General features: G+C 43.6%; 2 protein-coding genes across 3 annotated transcripts; both read right to left on the bottom strand.

Annotated features, from left to right (window-relative positions):
* Positions 1–779: 779 nt before the first annotated feature.
* On the bottom strand, positions 780–1,772 carry LOC124653061 (the record flags this gene model as incomplete). Its single annotated transcript, XM_047192117.1, has 1 exon — positions 780–1,772. A coding segment is annotated over exon 1 (438 nt), but the record flags the coding sequence as incomplete, so codon positions are not given.
* A 2,036-nt stretch (positions 1,773–3,808) lies between these two features.
* Positions 3,809–7,591, bottom strand: LOC124682656. Of its 2 annotated transcripts, XM_047217300.1 has the most exons (7): positions 7,454–7,591; positions 7,230–7,363; positions 6,577–6,787; positions 5,905–6,036; positions 4,707–5,348; positions 4,065–4,241; positions 3,809–3,982 (listed from the first exon to the last, which is right to left on the bottom strand). In XM_047217300.1, the coding sequence occupies exons 1-7, from the start codon at positions 7,589–7,591 to the stop codon at positions 3,809–3,811; spliced, it is 1,608 nt and encodes a 535-aa protein (XP_047073256.1). The 2 variants fall into 2 exon arrangements, with proteins under 2 accessions (XP_047073256.1, XP_047073257.1); XM_047217301.1 differs by lacking the exon at positions 5,905–6,036.
* Positions 7,592–15,959: the final 8,368 nt, after the last annotated feature.

The raw sequence follows: 15,959 nt of genomic DNA, 5'->3' as shown, positions 1-15,959 counted from the left end.
AATATTGTTATAGCCAACAGTTGGCTATACTATTGGAATTGCTCTAAAGGGTTTCGAAGATATTAAACAGAGTCGACAACTAATTTTATCACACCAATATGGCAAATATGTTAAACAAGAATAGACAAAACTGGAGATTCATGCCACAATAAAGGGTTTCAAAGATATTAAACAGAGTCGACAACCGATTTATCACACCAATATGGCAAATAGTTGGTGTGTGCTGCAGAAAGAGAGAGATACTACAAACACAATATACCGAGATGAGGTACTTTCAGGCAAATGGCACCATCATTCACATATAACAGAGAGCACAAGTAGGTCCTACTGTAGGATAACGACTACACAGCCATTCAATAAAAACAGAGGCTCTGTACATGGCTCTCGACAGGAGACAGCTATGGCAATTATCTAGTTGATGATGTTCCTGCAAACATCCATGCTTACAACTAAACAGCCCTAGTGATTCTTTTCCTTCTTTAGTAATGCAAGTGTTCCATCGAATAGTTCAATGTAACCAGATTAAAGTTGTTATATATTGCCATGATCGAATGGAAACAAAAAAAAATTGCTGCCAAGAATAAAAACACAATTCGAGGTCTGGATTTTGGATTTTGGACTTAGTATACGCTAACAGTTCAATTACACAGGTTAATAATGTCTTGCCTAATTTGTGATACTACAAAGTAGTAGAAGCATTTAGAGCAAGAAGAGAAACATATAGCACTACAGGGTAGAGAACGCTCACCTGTCTGATTGCCGCCGGCAAGACCACCGTGAGCAGGGAAACGGCCGTCGGACCGCCCAGGCTGCTCGACGCGGCCGCGGCGATAGCAGGGCACGAGGACGGCGAAGCTGCCCTCAGAGTCCCCGTCGCTCTGCATGTCGGGCGCCTGCGGCTCGAGCCAGCCGATGGACCACTCGGAGCCGTCGGAGTCCGAGTCCGACAGGTAGCCGGCGCCGCCGTCGGAGGGCACGATGACCATGTCGTGCTCCCTGTCGATCCCGGACTCCCCGCGGCCGGGCCAGCGTGTCCTGCCCTTCCGCGGGCGCGCGCCCCCGGCGGAGCTCGGGAGCCTGGCGGCGTCGGGCTCCCGGTACCCCGAGGGAGAGTCCGGGAACAGCCCGGTAGTCGGGACCGTGCTCCCCGCCGGCAGCTCGCGGGTCCTGCTCCCCGGCCATATCCAGTTGGAGAAGCGGCTCAGCGACATCGCCATTGCGGGAAAAGAATGAAAAGAATTCGTGTGGTCCGAGCAAAAAATTGGGCGGAAGAAGATCCAATGATATATTCTCCGCCGGAAATTAGCAAGGGACCGGGCTAGATCAAAATTGCTCGGAGAACCGGTTGCTTGTGTTTTCTGTAAAAAGGTGTAGGGGAGGGGAAAGCAACGAAAAATTAGAGTTGCTCACAAGAAAGCCAACCACTTGTTGCTAGAACTCCCCACTCCACGCACACTGGAACACGAAATTAGTGAGCCAATCAATCGGCCATGAGAGGACCAAGAACAGAACCGGCAAGAAACACCCCCAAATTAAATTTCTTGTGTCTGCAAAAAAAAGGAAGCTTTGTAGCAACTGCCCAAGAGGAGGAGGAGGAGGACGGGTACGATTTCTGAAGGATTATAACAAGGAGTAGAAAGATGATTATCAAGTCTATAGAAGAACTAAGTAGATTTGTTAGTGCGAGAATCTGGAGAGAAGTCCGGGCTCCGGATCCGGATCTTGGGTGGGTGGGGAGGAAGAAAAGGATCGGAACAAATAGAGTCGGGATCCAGTCCAGGGCCGGGACGAGGGAAGCGTGAGGCTAGGAGAAGAAACCACCGGCCGTGCTGCGGTTATGGACGGCTGAGATGGTGCGCGGCGGCCGCGGTGGGCCGTCGGATCCTGGCGGGTGGCCCAATCGGCTAGGAGGAACGGATCCTTGCACGACTGGATCATCGGCCGCTGTCCGACGTGGCACGTGTCGGGTCCTTGCAAGCCAAGTTTTCGTTTTCGGGTGTCGTCGCTGTCGCTGTCGATGTTGCTCCTGGTCCATTGGATGTGTACATTGTGTGCAAATTTTACGTGGTCGGTCTACGTGGAGTTATTTTATATGGCACTGTGTTTGGTTGCATAGAATTGGAGCATGGAATTGGAATTTGGGCCAAATGGGCCAATTCCGCCGTTTGGCCTGTCCTCGGAATCTTTGCATGGAAACCCAACAAAATTCCACGCTCAGAATCCTCATGTGCAAAGAGGTGGCCAAACATTTCGAGCCCCCTACCTCGGAAACGCTCGGAAAGGAGCGTGCCGCTTCGTCCTTCTCCATCCCGTCGCTCTTCCCGTCGTCCCCCCGCCGCAGCCAGGTTCCCCCGCCGCCGCCGCTCCCCATCAGCGCGCTCGCCATCCGCCGTTGTTCCCCCGTCGCCGCCGCGTAGCCCCGCCGCTAGGTTTCCCCAGCGCCGCCCCCCGTACGCGCGCTCGCCGCCCACCGCCGTTCCCCCGCCCCCATCTGCGCGTTCGCCGCCCACCGCCGTTCCCCCGCCAACATCGCGTGGCGCCGCCACCAGTTCTCCCGGCGCTGCTCCCCATCTGCGCGCTCGCCTCCCTTCGCAGGTTCCGCCGCCGCCGTCGGGTGGCCCTGCTGCCAGGTTCCCCGCCGCCGTCCTCCGTCTCCCTTCTCACCGGCCGACTCTGGCCAATGGCCCCTTGACCACACCCAATTCATTTCCACGGTTGCTGCAATCCAAACAAGATTTGGAAATAGGAACACCATTTGATTTCAACAGTAGTTTCCAAACACATCCAAACAATATAATTGAATTGGAAGCAAATTCATTTTCATCTTGGATTTGGAATTTTAGTCCAATTCAATTCCACGCCCCAATTCTATGCAACCAAACACAGCTACGAAATGTTGAGCTTATCTATCTGACTGATTGCACAGCTCTGGTAGTCCGTTGTCGTTTCACAAATACAGCTACTTGTCCTCCGAATTTTGTGCACGTGCATACAATATATAATACTCCCTCCGTTCACAAATATAAGATGTTTTAGCTTTTATATATTGTACCCCGTCTATTTTTAGTGTGTACCTAGTTCACTTTGAAGTGTCTAAAATATTTTATATTTCTGAACGGAGGGAGGGGGTACTGTATAACAGTTTGTAAAAGCATGTATGTAAGTGTAAGTATTTTAGGAGTACCGCATATTGTTGTTTACAAAGGTTTTCGAAGAGATGCTGTTGCTTCATTGTAACTATCTACTTTTCCAAAATTGACATATTAAAGCATGATGAAACATGATTTTCTCCAGATAATAAAAAAGCATGTGTAACAACCTTTTCCAAGAATGCTTGAGTAAGAATCTTATGGAAGAAGAAAGAGCAACCAGCAGTACATGGTAGAATAAGCATACAAGTACCTCGTGTAAAAATCTTGTCAGGAAGGTGACCATAGAAACACTGGTTCTTATATAACAATAACGGGCAAATTGCTGGTTTAGATAGCCTTTCCACGCACTAATGGCGTGCACACGGATGACATGACTGGGTCTATAATGTATCGTCTGTCGTCTCCATTACACAACGAAGTGTAACAGTTAACCTTACAAACATATAAGCACAGTACTAAAATAGCTTTGGGTACGCTGCCTGTGCCATTTATTCACAGTTCTCTCTTCTCAGAGTCACCAAATAATAATGCCGGAAGAGTTAATTATCAACTCGGGCAAACATACCCCTTCGACTGAGGCTACCCCCAAGAATATCCGGCAGCACACTGATGCCAAGAACCAAGCTTTCAAGACGACCAAATTTCCAGATCTCCAACTAGCGATAGCGCTGGTACATCCTCCGCAGATCTCGGCAATGTATGCATGTCCACGGAAACAGTGGAGGATCAAGGCAGTAGCTGTGTACCCACTGCGCCCGGCAGACATGGCAGCTCTGTAGAAGGTCTTCGGGCTCACGGCTGTGGCACTGGAAGCAGGCCCCTTCAGTAGACTGCACATCGGGTTTGACAGGTGAGCAGTGGAAAACACAAGTACATCAATTAGTAGCGATGCATAGTGGAATAAGAGCTCACCGATGGTCCAGGAAGGTCGTAGCCTTCATCTGCAAATATGAAAATGCCAGTTGAAGCTCCGCAAGGAACGGTCTGCGAGTATATCTTCTGATCTGAGGTGCCAGCCTCGTCCACCTTGCTGATCCAGGAGAAACTGGCTTTGCAAAGAGGGCATGTTGAGACCTTTCCCCTAGAGGACTGAAACAGAAGATGCAAGTGTGTAAGCAGCAGTTTCTGCAACAACTAATTTCCGATCGAAATTAGTGAACGGACAAAGAAAATAGCCAGCTACAAGCATAGGTCTTTGGTGACATTGATCAATTGGTTTTGCTCAAGAAATGCTGAGAGTTTAATATCCAGAACTACAGATGTCCGCTCAAACATACAAAAAAATGAACATCTAAATCCCACTACTAAATGGTATGGTAACCGTATGTTCAATTTCTGATCTAATAAATTGGTAGTAACATTTATTTGAATCAGGATGAAGTGCTATACTGCTGTCCTGAATACACAGTGCCATACAAAGCACTAAGAACATACCTAGTGGGTTGTACAGTAGAGCAACAGATATATCTCGAAATATTTGTGTGCAACAGATCACAATATAGGCAGATTTAAAAAAATGAATTGAACAAAACAATTTATGTTGAAGCGACATACCAGACAATCTGCCCATCCTTGGATGCATGAAAAACAGAACCGATGTCCACATGGTAAGATGCCCCTTGTGGAAGAAAAATCGGTCCAGCAAATGACACATGAAAGTTCTGCCTGTCTTTGCACCCTGGATGGTTCTTCCATAGCAAGCTTCTCACCGTCTCCCTTCTCATCATCAGCTGCGATGTCAAGGTTACTTTGCTCCTGAGTACAGAATGATGGTTCATCTACAGACAAATCACCAGGTTGCAAGCCTCCTGGTCTCTCGCCCAATCCAATATTTCCTTGTTCTTCACTCTTTGCTGATTCGTAATCATGCATACTAGTTTCAGAATACCCATAAATACTTTCCAAGGTAGATTGCCGATATGATGATGAAGCATTTGTGCTCCTTATTTTTCTCCGAGCTTCTGTACTCAGAGTATCTAACGTTTGTGGTTTCTCAAAGCTGTCTGTCAAACTATCATCATCAGATATTTCCATCAGATAGCGTGCATGCTTGCTTCGTGATTCCTTTCCCAAAGGATCGTTTGTTTTGCCCATCCGGCTAGCAGCCTCATTATGTAGGAGACGTGACACATTTCCCTTCTGCTTTGATGTGCTCCGAGATGAAGAATACCTTGATGCAGGAAGCCCTTCGCTTATCTGTATTTTCACAAGATATATGTGTAAGTCGACAGCTGAGACTGAAACAGTCACCGCAAGGGACAGCAAAACAAATTGGAATAGAAGGTCATCCACTAGTTTCTAATATCTACTCAGGGGCAGAGCAACATTCAAGGAGATGGTGCTTGTGCTAAGCTAGTGACACCATCGGTTTAACATATACTCCAGATGCACATGTAGTACATGACCCTGGCAGCTCATTTTCCTAGCTCTGCCCCTGTATCTACTCATCAAAGATCACGCCAGGACTTTCTCATCTTGGGAGTGTAAATATAACTCATACAAATTTGAGGTCATCTGGATAACAATAACGCTTTACTTAGGTGCTTTTCCAGTGTCAAGCATTAACAGGTCCTTATGTAGACAGGACTGGGATTCAGGTCTTAGCTTTATAACAAAATATTGATAGGTTCATAAACAGAATGAAGACCTGACTTTAGGACAGCGCAAAATGAAATCAAAAGTTCATCAGGCTAAAACGAAACAAATTAATTTATTTCACAACAGTTCTAATAGAGTATGTGTTGCATACTACCATAAAACCTGGAGCTTTGTCTCGGTGGTGTAGAATATCTTTATCAGTCGACTTGTCACGTTTTAAACGTTTTTTTCCTCCTTTAACATCTCGTGAACGGATGTTCTTAGAATTCCCGGCAACGACAAAATTCTGAACAAGGCAACCAAGCTCCATCAGGAAATTTACAGTATAAACATGTGATGTCAGTGTTGACAAAGTATCCCATTTTTCTACTTTAGTAAATCAATAAACAGCTTAGATGAAACGATACAGAAACCACTAAGTACTAGAACTTGAGTATTTCACATGCAGATACAAGGTCAGGTTCTAATTATATTTACGAAAATTTCACATCACATTCAGGCCCTAACTTGCTTGCAGGGTGGACTTTTACGAAAACGTTAGAAGCAATCACTTAATTACTAATTCATTTTGTTATTTCTAGTTGTAGAAAGTAAGTACAATATCTTAGTGTATTGAACATGCCTGCCAAATGATCTGTCATCACAAGGACAACCTTTACCTAGCAACCAGGCCAAGTTTCAGCAATACTTAGAGAATATGGATACTAAACAGTGATGTATTTGTTATCTGAGCTGTGTAAAAAAGAATCAAATGGGTGAAATGTAAAACCTAAATACTAAATGGAGAATGGAGGGATTGAACTCGCAAACTGAATCAGGCTCTTACTTCTTTTAATAGGGATGAATCCGACCATCCCTGAAGCTCAAAATCAGAATCTGAATCATCAATCTTGACCACATCCCTGGCATCAGAAGTACTGCAGAAATCAGTAGGTAACTCTTTCAAACATCGATCCTCCATGGATGCATTTATCTTGGACCGCTTGCCTGGCACTGGCAGAGCAGGAAGCTCTGGGACTGACCCTGCTTCTTCACCACTGGAAATCAAGCACAACAAGATTTTCTGAGAATGACATAGTAAATAGTTCGATGTTAAGAAATAGCTTTATGATACTTTACACGGCTTCTATTAACGAATGCATTAAGAATTGTAAGTATCTATGTCAAAGACACTGATGTAGATGACCATTACGCTGTTACTTGGTTAAATCATACTTATGTGAACTTGGAAACAAAGCCAGCAGGAATAGGAATGTCTACCAGCAATGTGCATCATTTTGTCACAGCAAAGTTGCTGCTACAAACTTACACATGGAAATCAGAAAAAAGCTCCCTCTGGATATAATTCTTTAGTCCCATTTTTCATATTTCCCTGTAAAATTTCTTAACTGGTTCATTCGTTCACACAACAGATGTAATTACCGGCTACATTTACAATTGCATCACAAGTTCACAACAACAGTCGAAGAAATTGGTTACCTTTCAAACATGTACGGACCCTCAGGGAGGCGCCTCCCCTCCTTGAGGCAGTCCTGGAACCACCGGTGGCTCACGACGAGTGTCTGGAGCCTCTTCGCTATGTCATACTTCTTCCCCTCGAGCCTCCAACAAACCTAACCCAGGAAGCATCCGTCAGATTTAAACAACGCAAATCAACGGGGTAGAATGGGAATCGCGAATAAGCACGCTGCGGGCAGCATTACCAGGTGGGTGATTGATCTGCTCATGGCGCCGACGTAGCTCGCGCCGGTCTCCGAGATGAGCTTGACGAGCCTGTGCCGCTCGTCGCCGTGGTAGCCGCTGACCGTCGCGACCACCTTGTCCATCCCCTCCACCGGCATGGATCTGCCGCGGGATTGGGAGGAACGAAGTTCCGAAGACGACGTGGGCGCAGCTATGAGATCGGCGGCGAGATTCGGCGGCGGGGCGGGGGAAGCGAGGAGAGGACGAGAAAATTCCGGAGGCGTCCGAAAATTTGGGGGGGATTTTGTGTTTCCCTCCTTCTCTCCCGGGGTTCTGCAATTTTGAACTTTCGGGACCCGCGTTGGCTCGATAAATTTTTCCCCACGACTAGGTTAGAATAATAAACCAAATTCTCCTAAGCTCCATTTTTATTTCTACAAAGCATGGGCTTAATTAGGCATCTCTACAATAAAAATAAATAACTGGCTCTTGGGTGTATGCTCCCTTTTTTAAACGCCTCCGAAGTTATGCGTGAGTAGTTCATCCCTCGACTATGGGTCCATAGTAGTAGCTAGATGGTTGTTTTCTTCAATTTGTGCCCCATGTTTAGATCTTACTAGATTTAGATGTGCGCCTTGGCGCACGATCCCGTAAAATTTACGCTGATTTTCATTTTATAAAACAATGATAGAAATAAGGTCAAAAAATAATAATAGCATCAAGAGAACAAAGTTTAAATGTTCTATAGATAGACCATAAGAGGTCATTATAATTCTAACAGGGTCTCCATAAATATGTGTTAACTCACCCAAGCTTACTACCGAACCAAATACGCGGATCATAAAAATTCATGCAAATTTTACGGTAGAACCAAAGGCAGGCAAACAAAACTCAGTTGACATACATAGGCAAATAAAACATGAAAATATGAGCAGCTACCGGCAAGCGAATCTAAAACATAACATATATCCATAAATAATATTTTAGGTACATAAGTTTTCTATGGGGAAATAAACCAGCTGCGTTATGCACATAAGGCTAAAAACAGTGTAGAGGTAGAACTTATATGCAAATAAATACATCACAGAAAGTAACCAACCAATGCATAAAGCAAAAAAATATAGCTCATCACAACTCCACTCCTTCCAGAGAATTGATCATCTTCAGTGTGCAGCTCATCACAAGTGCACTCCTTTCAGGAGAACTGATCCTATTCAGTGGAGTCGAAGTTCAAGCTGTAAGAAATGTACTTATGCACATAAGGCTATAAACAATAGAGGTCGAGCTCTATTTAATGTTTCCTGCAACAAGTGACTGACAAAATAAGACAGTTTTAGCAGGTTCCGGGATACTTTCAGAGGCGATGTATGCAAGCCTGGAGACTTTTGGCCGAGATTCTGATGAAGCATGTGCACTGATGGATAGAATGTCAGTCAGGGTTCATGCTGCCATCTCACAGTAGTTTTGTATGTCAATCTGGGAAGTTGCAGGTCATCTAACATGGCGCCGGGCATGACACTCTTGGTGGGATCTTGATACAAGCCATTTCCCTTGTACAAAGGAAATGAAATGAAATCATGAGTGGTCAAAGTTCCACATAACATAACTGAAAGCTCAAATGCCCGATGTAAGTTTCTGAGACTAAAAGAAAATGTACCCGAATCAATTTCCCAACGCGCAAATTATTTAACAAAAGCAATATGTGACTGCAAATCCAGAAAATGAGTAGTCTTTTAATAGGAGAGGGGAAGCAATAGAGAGTTCAGACATCATGAACAGTAGGAACCAACCAGACTCAATTTCCCAACATGTGGATCAAATGTCCACCATTGTCACTGATCAAATGTCCACCATTGTCACTACCTAGAAGCATTGATAAATATATGATGCAATGCATGATAATGACCAAGACCTCTCATCTTGAGATGATTCCATCAAGGCAGTACCATGCCAAAGCATATTAATTTTGAGAAGAGGGAATAAGCATGAACAATTTCACGATCTAGAATGCATTGAAAAATATGTAAATGAAATGCGCAAAAAGGACTGAGGCCTCACATCTTCGGATGATATCATGAAGGTAGTAGCATGCCAAGGCAGAAAGACAAAACTTGGGTCATGGTGAATTTAAAAAAGTGGCATTCAAGATAACTGACCTCCATGTATGGTTTCTGGTGCTTCTCATAGATGAGCAAAGAGTGGCTTCAATTGCTGCATTGCATGGACACCCAAATAATGTGCCTTTTATGAATTTTTCAGGTGAGGAGAAAAGATGCTGCAGTTGAACACAACCAGTTATCATTATGGAACTAAAACCATACTAAACAAAAGGCATGATACCGAGCAATTTACCTTTTCTACTTTTTGCAAAGAAAGGGACAAACCTATGAGTCATAAATCATCACTCAGCAGCCACTCAGTAATTCAGCAAGACCATCAGCAAAGCTCCATCAAGGCCATCAGCTAAACTGAGCCATAAACTCCAATTTTTATTATACCTGCATGTGTGGATAATAAGCAAGCACATTATTAAGATCCTTATTCTGGACTTCTCAAATCGCTGGAATGCAAGTGACTGGAATGAGATAACAAGCACTAATGCTACCGGTATATAGACCCAAAAAATGGCTCACTCACCGTGGTACAATAAGATACTAATGCACCAATAGGAGTTTGCACGAGAATTAACCGAAAATGCATTGAGCCATCTGTCTATGACCAAATTAATGCAAGAAAATGTTTTGTCAGGGAGTTATGGCTTTGTCTAATCCTACGGGAATCAAAAGACGTTGACTTGCTGGAAAAAAAACTTCCGCAAAATTTGAAGACACCAAGCATAGCCACTTGCCCTAGCCCAAATAAACGAATTTAAGTGACAATACGATTAAGCGCAGAACTGCATCAAGTTAGTGCATCTCAGATCAAGAGCGACATTTCAATATGCCGACGCATATGCATACTGCAGTGTATCCCCATATATATATTCTTGTCTCTCAGAAAATGAGTCGCTTAAATCCCAAACCAGTAACCCTTGTTGTTGAGGCTGAAAGCATCATGTTTCCTTACACAATAAAATGTGTGGTCCTCTCCATCCCAGGGGTCACAAATAAATCCCACAAGTATAAATTATGCATTTATCTGATTATTTGTACCATGTAAGGTGTGGTCGCAGATTGAAACTAATAAAATTCAGAAATAGCAGGCAGTGCATATACATGAGTGATGATCAAATAGAACAATTCCTATAATTAAACAACAAAGGTTACCACTATATTTATACCCTGCATAAGTTATCGATGCATCACGTAGGTACCAAAATCTAAAGCTGGGATCCAAAATCTTTGGGCTAGTTATCCTGCATAATTAAGGGAATTTGTTCAAACTAAACAGCTTCAACAAAACAAAACAAATTGATATAAGCTAGGGATATGGGACTGGAAGCTTTGGAGAAAACCAAAGACAAGAAGCTACAGAGTTACCTTAAAAGTTTTTTTTTCCGAAAATTAACAAAGCTTACAGATTATATACGAAGAAAGGATATGTGCATAGAGGCCATTGACTGGTTAAGAAAGCTCACCTTTCTTCTCCACATTAATATATTTGCACCGTGATGAAGGAAAGGTCGAAATAAAAAGAAGTGCTCGATAGTGTCATTGCATCATCTCCCGTCTCTCTGAGTTGCAAATTATATTAATAGAAAGTTACATGACAAATGTGGTATAATTAGTGTTCATGTGAGAACAGTCTGCCAAAAAAGACAGAGCACATCATGGTGTATGATTTTTGAAAACATTTCAGAAAAGATACAAAAAAAATCTTTGTTTCCATGGCACAAAAGAGTAGAAATACAGAACTGCGGTCATATACCTGTATCTCTTGCTCTCTACATGTATTTGTTGTGCAGTTTTCTTATATAGTAGCTTTATCAACAGCTTTGCAAAGATAAATCCAGGAGTAGAAGCAAAACACCTCCGACAGGAATCATGCTATGCCAATCATCTTGGCAAGCAACCCGTAATCCAAGTGCCTTGAGTGCGAGATACATACTAAAGAATAAAAAATAGGTAAGTTATTTCTTCCAAAAAGGGCTGAAGTTAGGCAAAGAAGAGAGTGCAAAATTATTGATATTACATCACTTGTTGACACTCACGCTGGCTTCATTTAAATGACACTACCTTCATTTAGATGCTAATAGTTCCATACTACTATATCGGAAATTATGATCTATGCAAGCAAGGTTGGCTCGGGCTTGTACAACATCTTAGTTAGGTCAGAACTATTAATAGTATACGTGTAGTTAAAAGTAAAATTATCACTGAAGTGGTACTGATATTACCCAAAAGATAAAGGTAAGATTATTTTAACATCTTGCATGAGTCTTTCAGTTTTCTAGGAAAAGTTTTCCTCTAGCTGCAATATATTCAGTACATACAAACCTAATTAAGGAGACTAAATTAAGAATATTTGGTAGACATGTGTAGGATTCAGAATTCGTAGCATTAGGGACATAAGTAAATCACATGGCGCATCAAGGTGAATGGATTTGACCTGAAAACATCAGGGAGAACACATCTTATGTGTCCAAGAGGCTGTGACATTGATTTCTAAGGCATGATTTCAGTCGACCAAAGTCAAAAATAGAGTATACATTTTGTTTTCAATGGCAACATGCCTTTATGGTCGGTGTTATTTTGTAGGCACTTATGTAGGAAGACACTGTAGTATGGTCTGTCTTATTTCGTAGGCAAACCTCGTACATACAAACCACCCGAAGCTATTAGAGTAAAAATATTTCCAATAGATAATAGAAGTATAGAACCCACGATATAGATTGGGTGAAAAGAAAATTCTTGGTAATCCTGGAATCCACCATGAGTAATGCAAACATTAGTCATGGAGAACACAAAAATACCTAATTTAGCCAATTTACTTGCGTAAGAAGGATCAAATGGGCATTATCAGATAACATAAACCTGGAATCCACCATGAGCAATGCAAACATTAGTTAAAGAAGTTAATATACCTATAATTCTTTTGGGGACCTAGGAACATAGCAGGACAAGAGCATCATTGTTCAGGGATGTAAACACTCACCTGAACCAGAATCTTTTGACTGCACTACCGTACAACATAAGAATCCACCTTAGATAATGAAACAATAACCCCAAACTGGAATATGAACAATTTAGCCTTTTGTCACTTCAGGGAGAGGTATCACCATCGACAGTATGAACTCTCAGCGCATTTTTATAAGCTAATCTGCAGAAGACAGAATCTGAGTGTCATATACTGGCATCCTGCACCACAACTGAACACCATATCGCACTGGGTCAAACTTCTGGTTAGTAGACCTATAAATCTTTAGTTTGCTTTAAATTATATAAGAATAGGCCAAAAGAATAATTTGCTGAGAAACAGAGAAAACATATAGAATCGTTAGATTAGGCATACACCTTTGATCGATGCATCAACCATGGGAAAAGTCATTGTGGACCAAATAATAATTAAGAACAAATTCTCTTTGTTCCAATTATGAAAATCACAAGTGAGATGCAGTTACAAAGCAAAACCAAGACGGTACAAAAGATGATTAGAGAGAGAGAGGGGTGGAGAAAGTTTGGTATGAACCTGTAGGTCGTTTTGTTCTTCACGTTGAGGGCTGGGAGATGCGCAGAGGTGCCTCACCGCTGCAACTCTTTCGTGGTCACCTCGCCGCCGTCTCCAGCACCAGTGGCCCTGTGGAAGGCTTCCTGCTCCGCCGTCATCTGCACTTTAATTACCTCTACCAAACTGCACACGGACTGGAGTAGCACATATGTGAGAAAACTCAAGATTCGAGAAATTTCAAACTGCACACGGACTGGATTAGGCACGGAGAGATGTACATACTCTACAGCAAATGGAGATAAAATCGCAGCTTTGCAGTCATCGCTACCAATGCAGCTGATCCATTCCAATGGTGCCATTCCAGGAAACAATATCATCAACCTCATTGGCAATTTAACGTGCAAGAGCACAAAAATAATCATTAGAAACCTTATTGGCAAACCTGATGGTACCCTAGTCTACTTGCACTCACTAATTAGTGTTGAATTTCAGTTTGCATCAAACATCCAGTCATGGTACTATTTCATCAAATATCATGTCTAATTTCCATGCTAATGGTGTATAAAAAAAACTTTCTGGGACAAGATTACCTGATAATCTACCAGATGTTTCAACCAGATAATGGTCCTATCATGAAGGTGTCATGAACCAGAAATGCTTTAAGCAACTTTGTCAGATTTTGGGACAGATTTTTTGAGGTACATCTTCTGCCTCTTCAGCCAGTCATCATACGGTAATTAAGTGCTTCAGCATCCAGCTCAGTACCAATTCCTACAGGTATCACAATCACACACAAAAAAGATGAGTTTGAAAACCAAATTTGGCAAAAGAAAATCGGTAAATAAAATAAAACATCTGCTGCAACCAAAGCCCTCGCATATCTGATCAGAATCCTCGTCATATTCAACTTCTCCATAGATTTTCAGAGAAATCTACACAAGTTGAACAACATGCATCTCATCATTTTCTAGAGGAAATTAACAAGCGATGAGCATGGAGTTCAAATGTGGGAGTGATGCTATTGTCCTTGTTTTCTTCGAGGAGCATTCAGTAATCCCACAAATTGCCCTTGCTTGGCTAGCAGCTGCTTCACGGGCAGCCAAAAAAAATAGAGCAACAAGAATGGATCAGCATAGAATTTCATCAAACAGTTCAAACACAAGATCTGAATGTACAAGCAAATCAAAAGAACAAGCCTAGAGGAGAGAGATCAGGAGCATATGGAAAGAAGGATCGAGAGATGCTCACCATGGCATCACAGGAAACGGACGAGCTCGCATCCAGAGCATGTTGCTGCTCCGCGTTGACGCGTCGTCCGTCCCCAACGCTGCCGCGTCCAGCCGCCGGCGGCAAAGCCCCCGTTGTTCGGGCGTCACTGCCTGCGTGGATCCGCCGTGCGTCGGCCCTTCTGTGGACGCGGCCGGCGCCTCCGGTCGCCACCGCCATCCGCCCTCCTTCTTGACCTCGCTGCAAGCCGGCGCAGCGGATCGACGGACGGCGCCTCTTCCCTTCTCCCTGCAACCACGCCTCTATCCCGCGCCGGAGCTCGCCCTGGCGGAGTTCGACCACACCGCCCAGGAGGAGGTCGCCCGCGCTGCCCTCGTCGTTGTCGCCGATGTCGGCCGCGCCGCCCGTCGCCCGCGCCGCCCGTCGCCCGCGCAGGAGGTGATTGGGAGAGAGGCGCAGGAGGGGGAGGTGGCGGCGGGATGGGGGGCGCGAGGGGAGAGGAGGAAGACGAGAGAGGCGCATGTGCGAACGAATGGGTAGGGTTTGGTCGGTGGGCTGTCTGATTTTGTCTCACGCACAACCACCCATGTCCAATGACTACTGTACCCCTAGGAGTGGAGATCTCCCACGCGACGGTTGACCGAACCAAATCACACCCACAGTCACCGACGAGTGGACCCAGCAAAAGGTGGGACCCACACGCAGCCTGAGGTGGGTAAAAAACGGTTGTTGCATGGGGTTAGCTAGTGGGAGGGCCAATTGGAAGACTCACTTTAAACGGATGAGATGCAAAGTGGGGCAAAGATGTGGTGATCCGACGGTCGAGAAGCTCAAAACGCTGTGAGAGCCCCATGGGGGTGCAACAATTATACCTTTAGATGAGATGCCCTACATGATCAAGATCATCCTTATGTAATACTACATGTTGTGTTTGCTAGGATCTGATGAATATTGTGTGTTATGTTGAGATCGATTATATATTCTTGTCATATGTTATTTGTGATCTTGCATGCTCTCCGTTGCTAGTAGATACTCTGGCCAAGTAGATGCTTGTGACTCCAAAAGGGGTATTTATGCTCGATAGTAGGTTCATGTCTCTAGTTTTCTGTAAGAGTGACAATAACTTCTAAGATTATAGATGTGTTGTTGCTACTAGGAAGAAAACAATAATGTTTTATCCAAGGGTAATTCTATTTTTTACTTTACATACATTGCTTAATGCGATAATTTGTTGCTTACAACTTAATGCTGGAAGGGGTTTGGACGATAACCGGAAGGTGGATAATTAGTCATAGACGCAGTTGGATTACGATCTATGTATTATGTTGTAATTCCCAAACGAATCACATAGTAATCATCTTGTCATGTATGGTCGGTATTCTATCAATTGCCCAGCAGTAATTTGTTCACCCAGCATGTTATTTATATTTATGGAGAGACACATCTAGTGAACTGTGGACCCCGGTCCTTTCCTTTACACTGATAAATTCAACCACTGCAATCCTGCTCTATTTACTTTCCGCAAGCACTGTTCTCTTTAATTATTGCAAACATCTCCTTCCACTCGATACGTTTAATCCTTTGTGTTCAGCGAAACCGGTGAGATTAACAACCTCACTATAAGTTTGGATAAAGTATTTTGGTTATGTTGTGTGTAGGTTCCACGTTGTTGCTGATGCCGGTAGTGCGCCC

This window comes from Lolium rigidum, chromosome 1 (assembly GCF_022539505.1).
Source record: "Lolium rigidum isolate FL_2022 chromosome 1, APGP_CSIRO_Lrig_0.1, whole genome shotgun sequence".
In the NCBI taxonomy this organism is placed as follows: Eukaryota; Viridiplantae; Streptophyta; class Magnoliopsida; order Poales; family Poaceae; genus Lolium; species Lolium rigidum.
The sequence above is the reverse complement of the archived record's forward strand: the minus strand, read 5'-3'. Positions and strand labels throughout refer to the sequence as shown.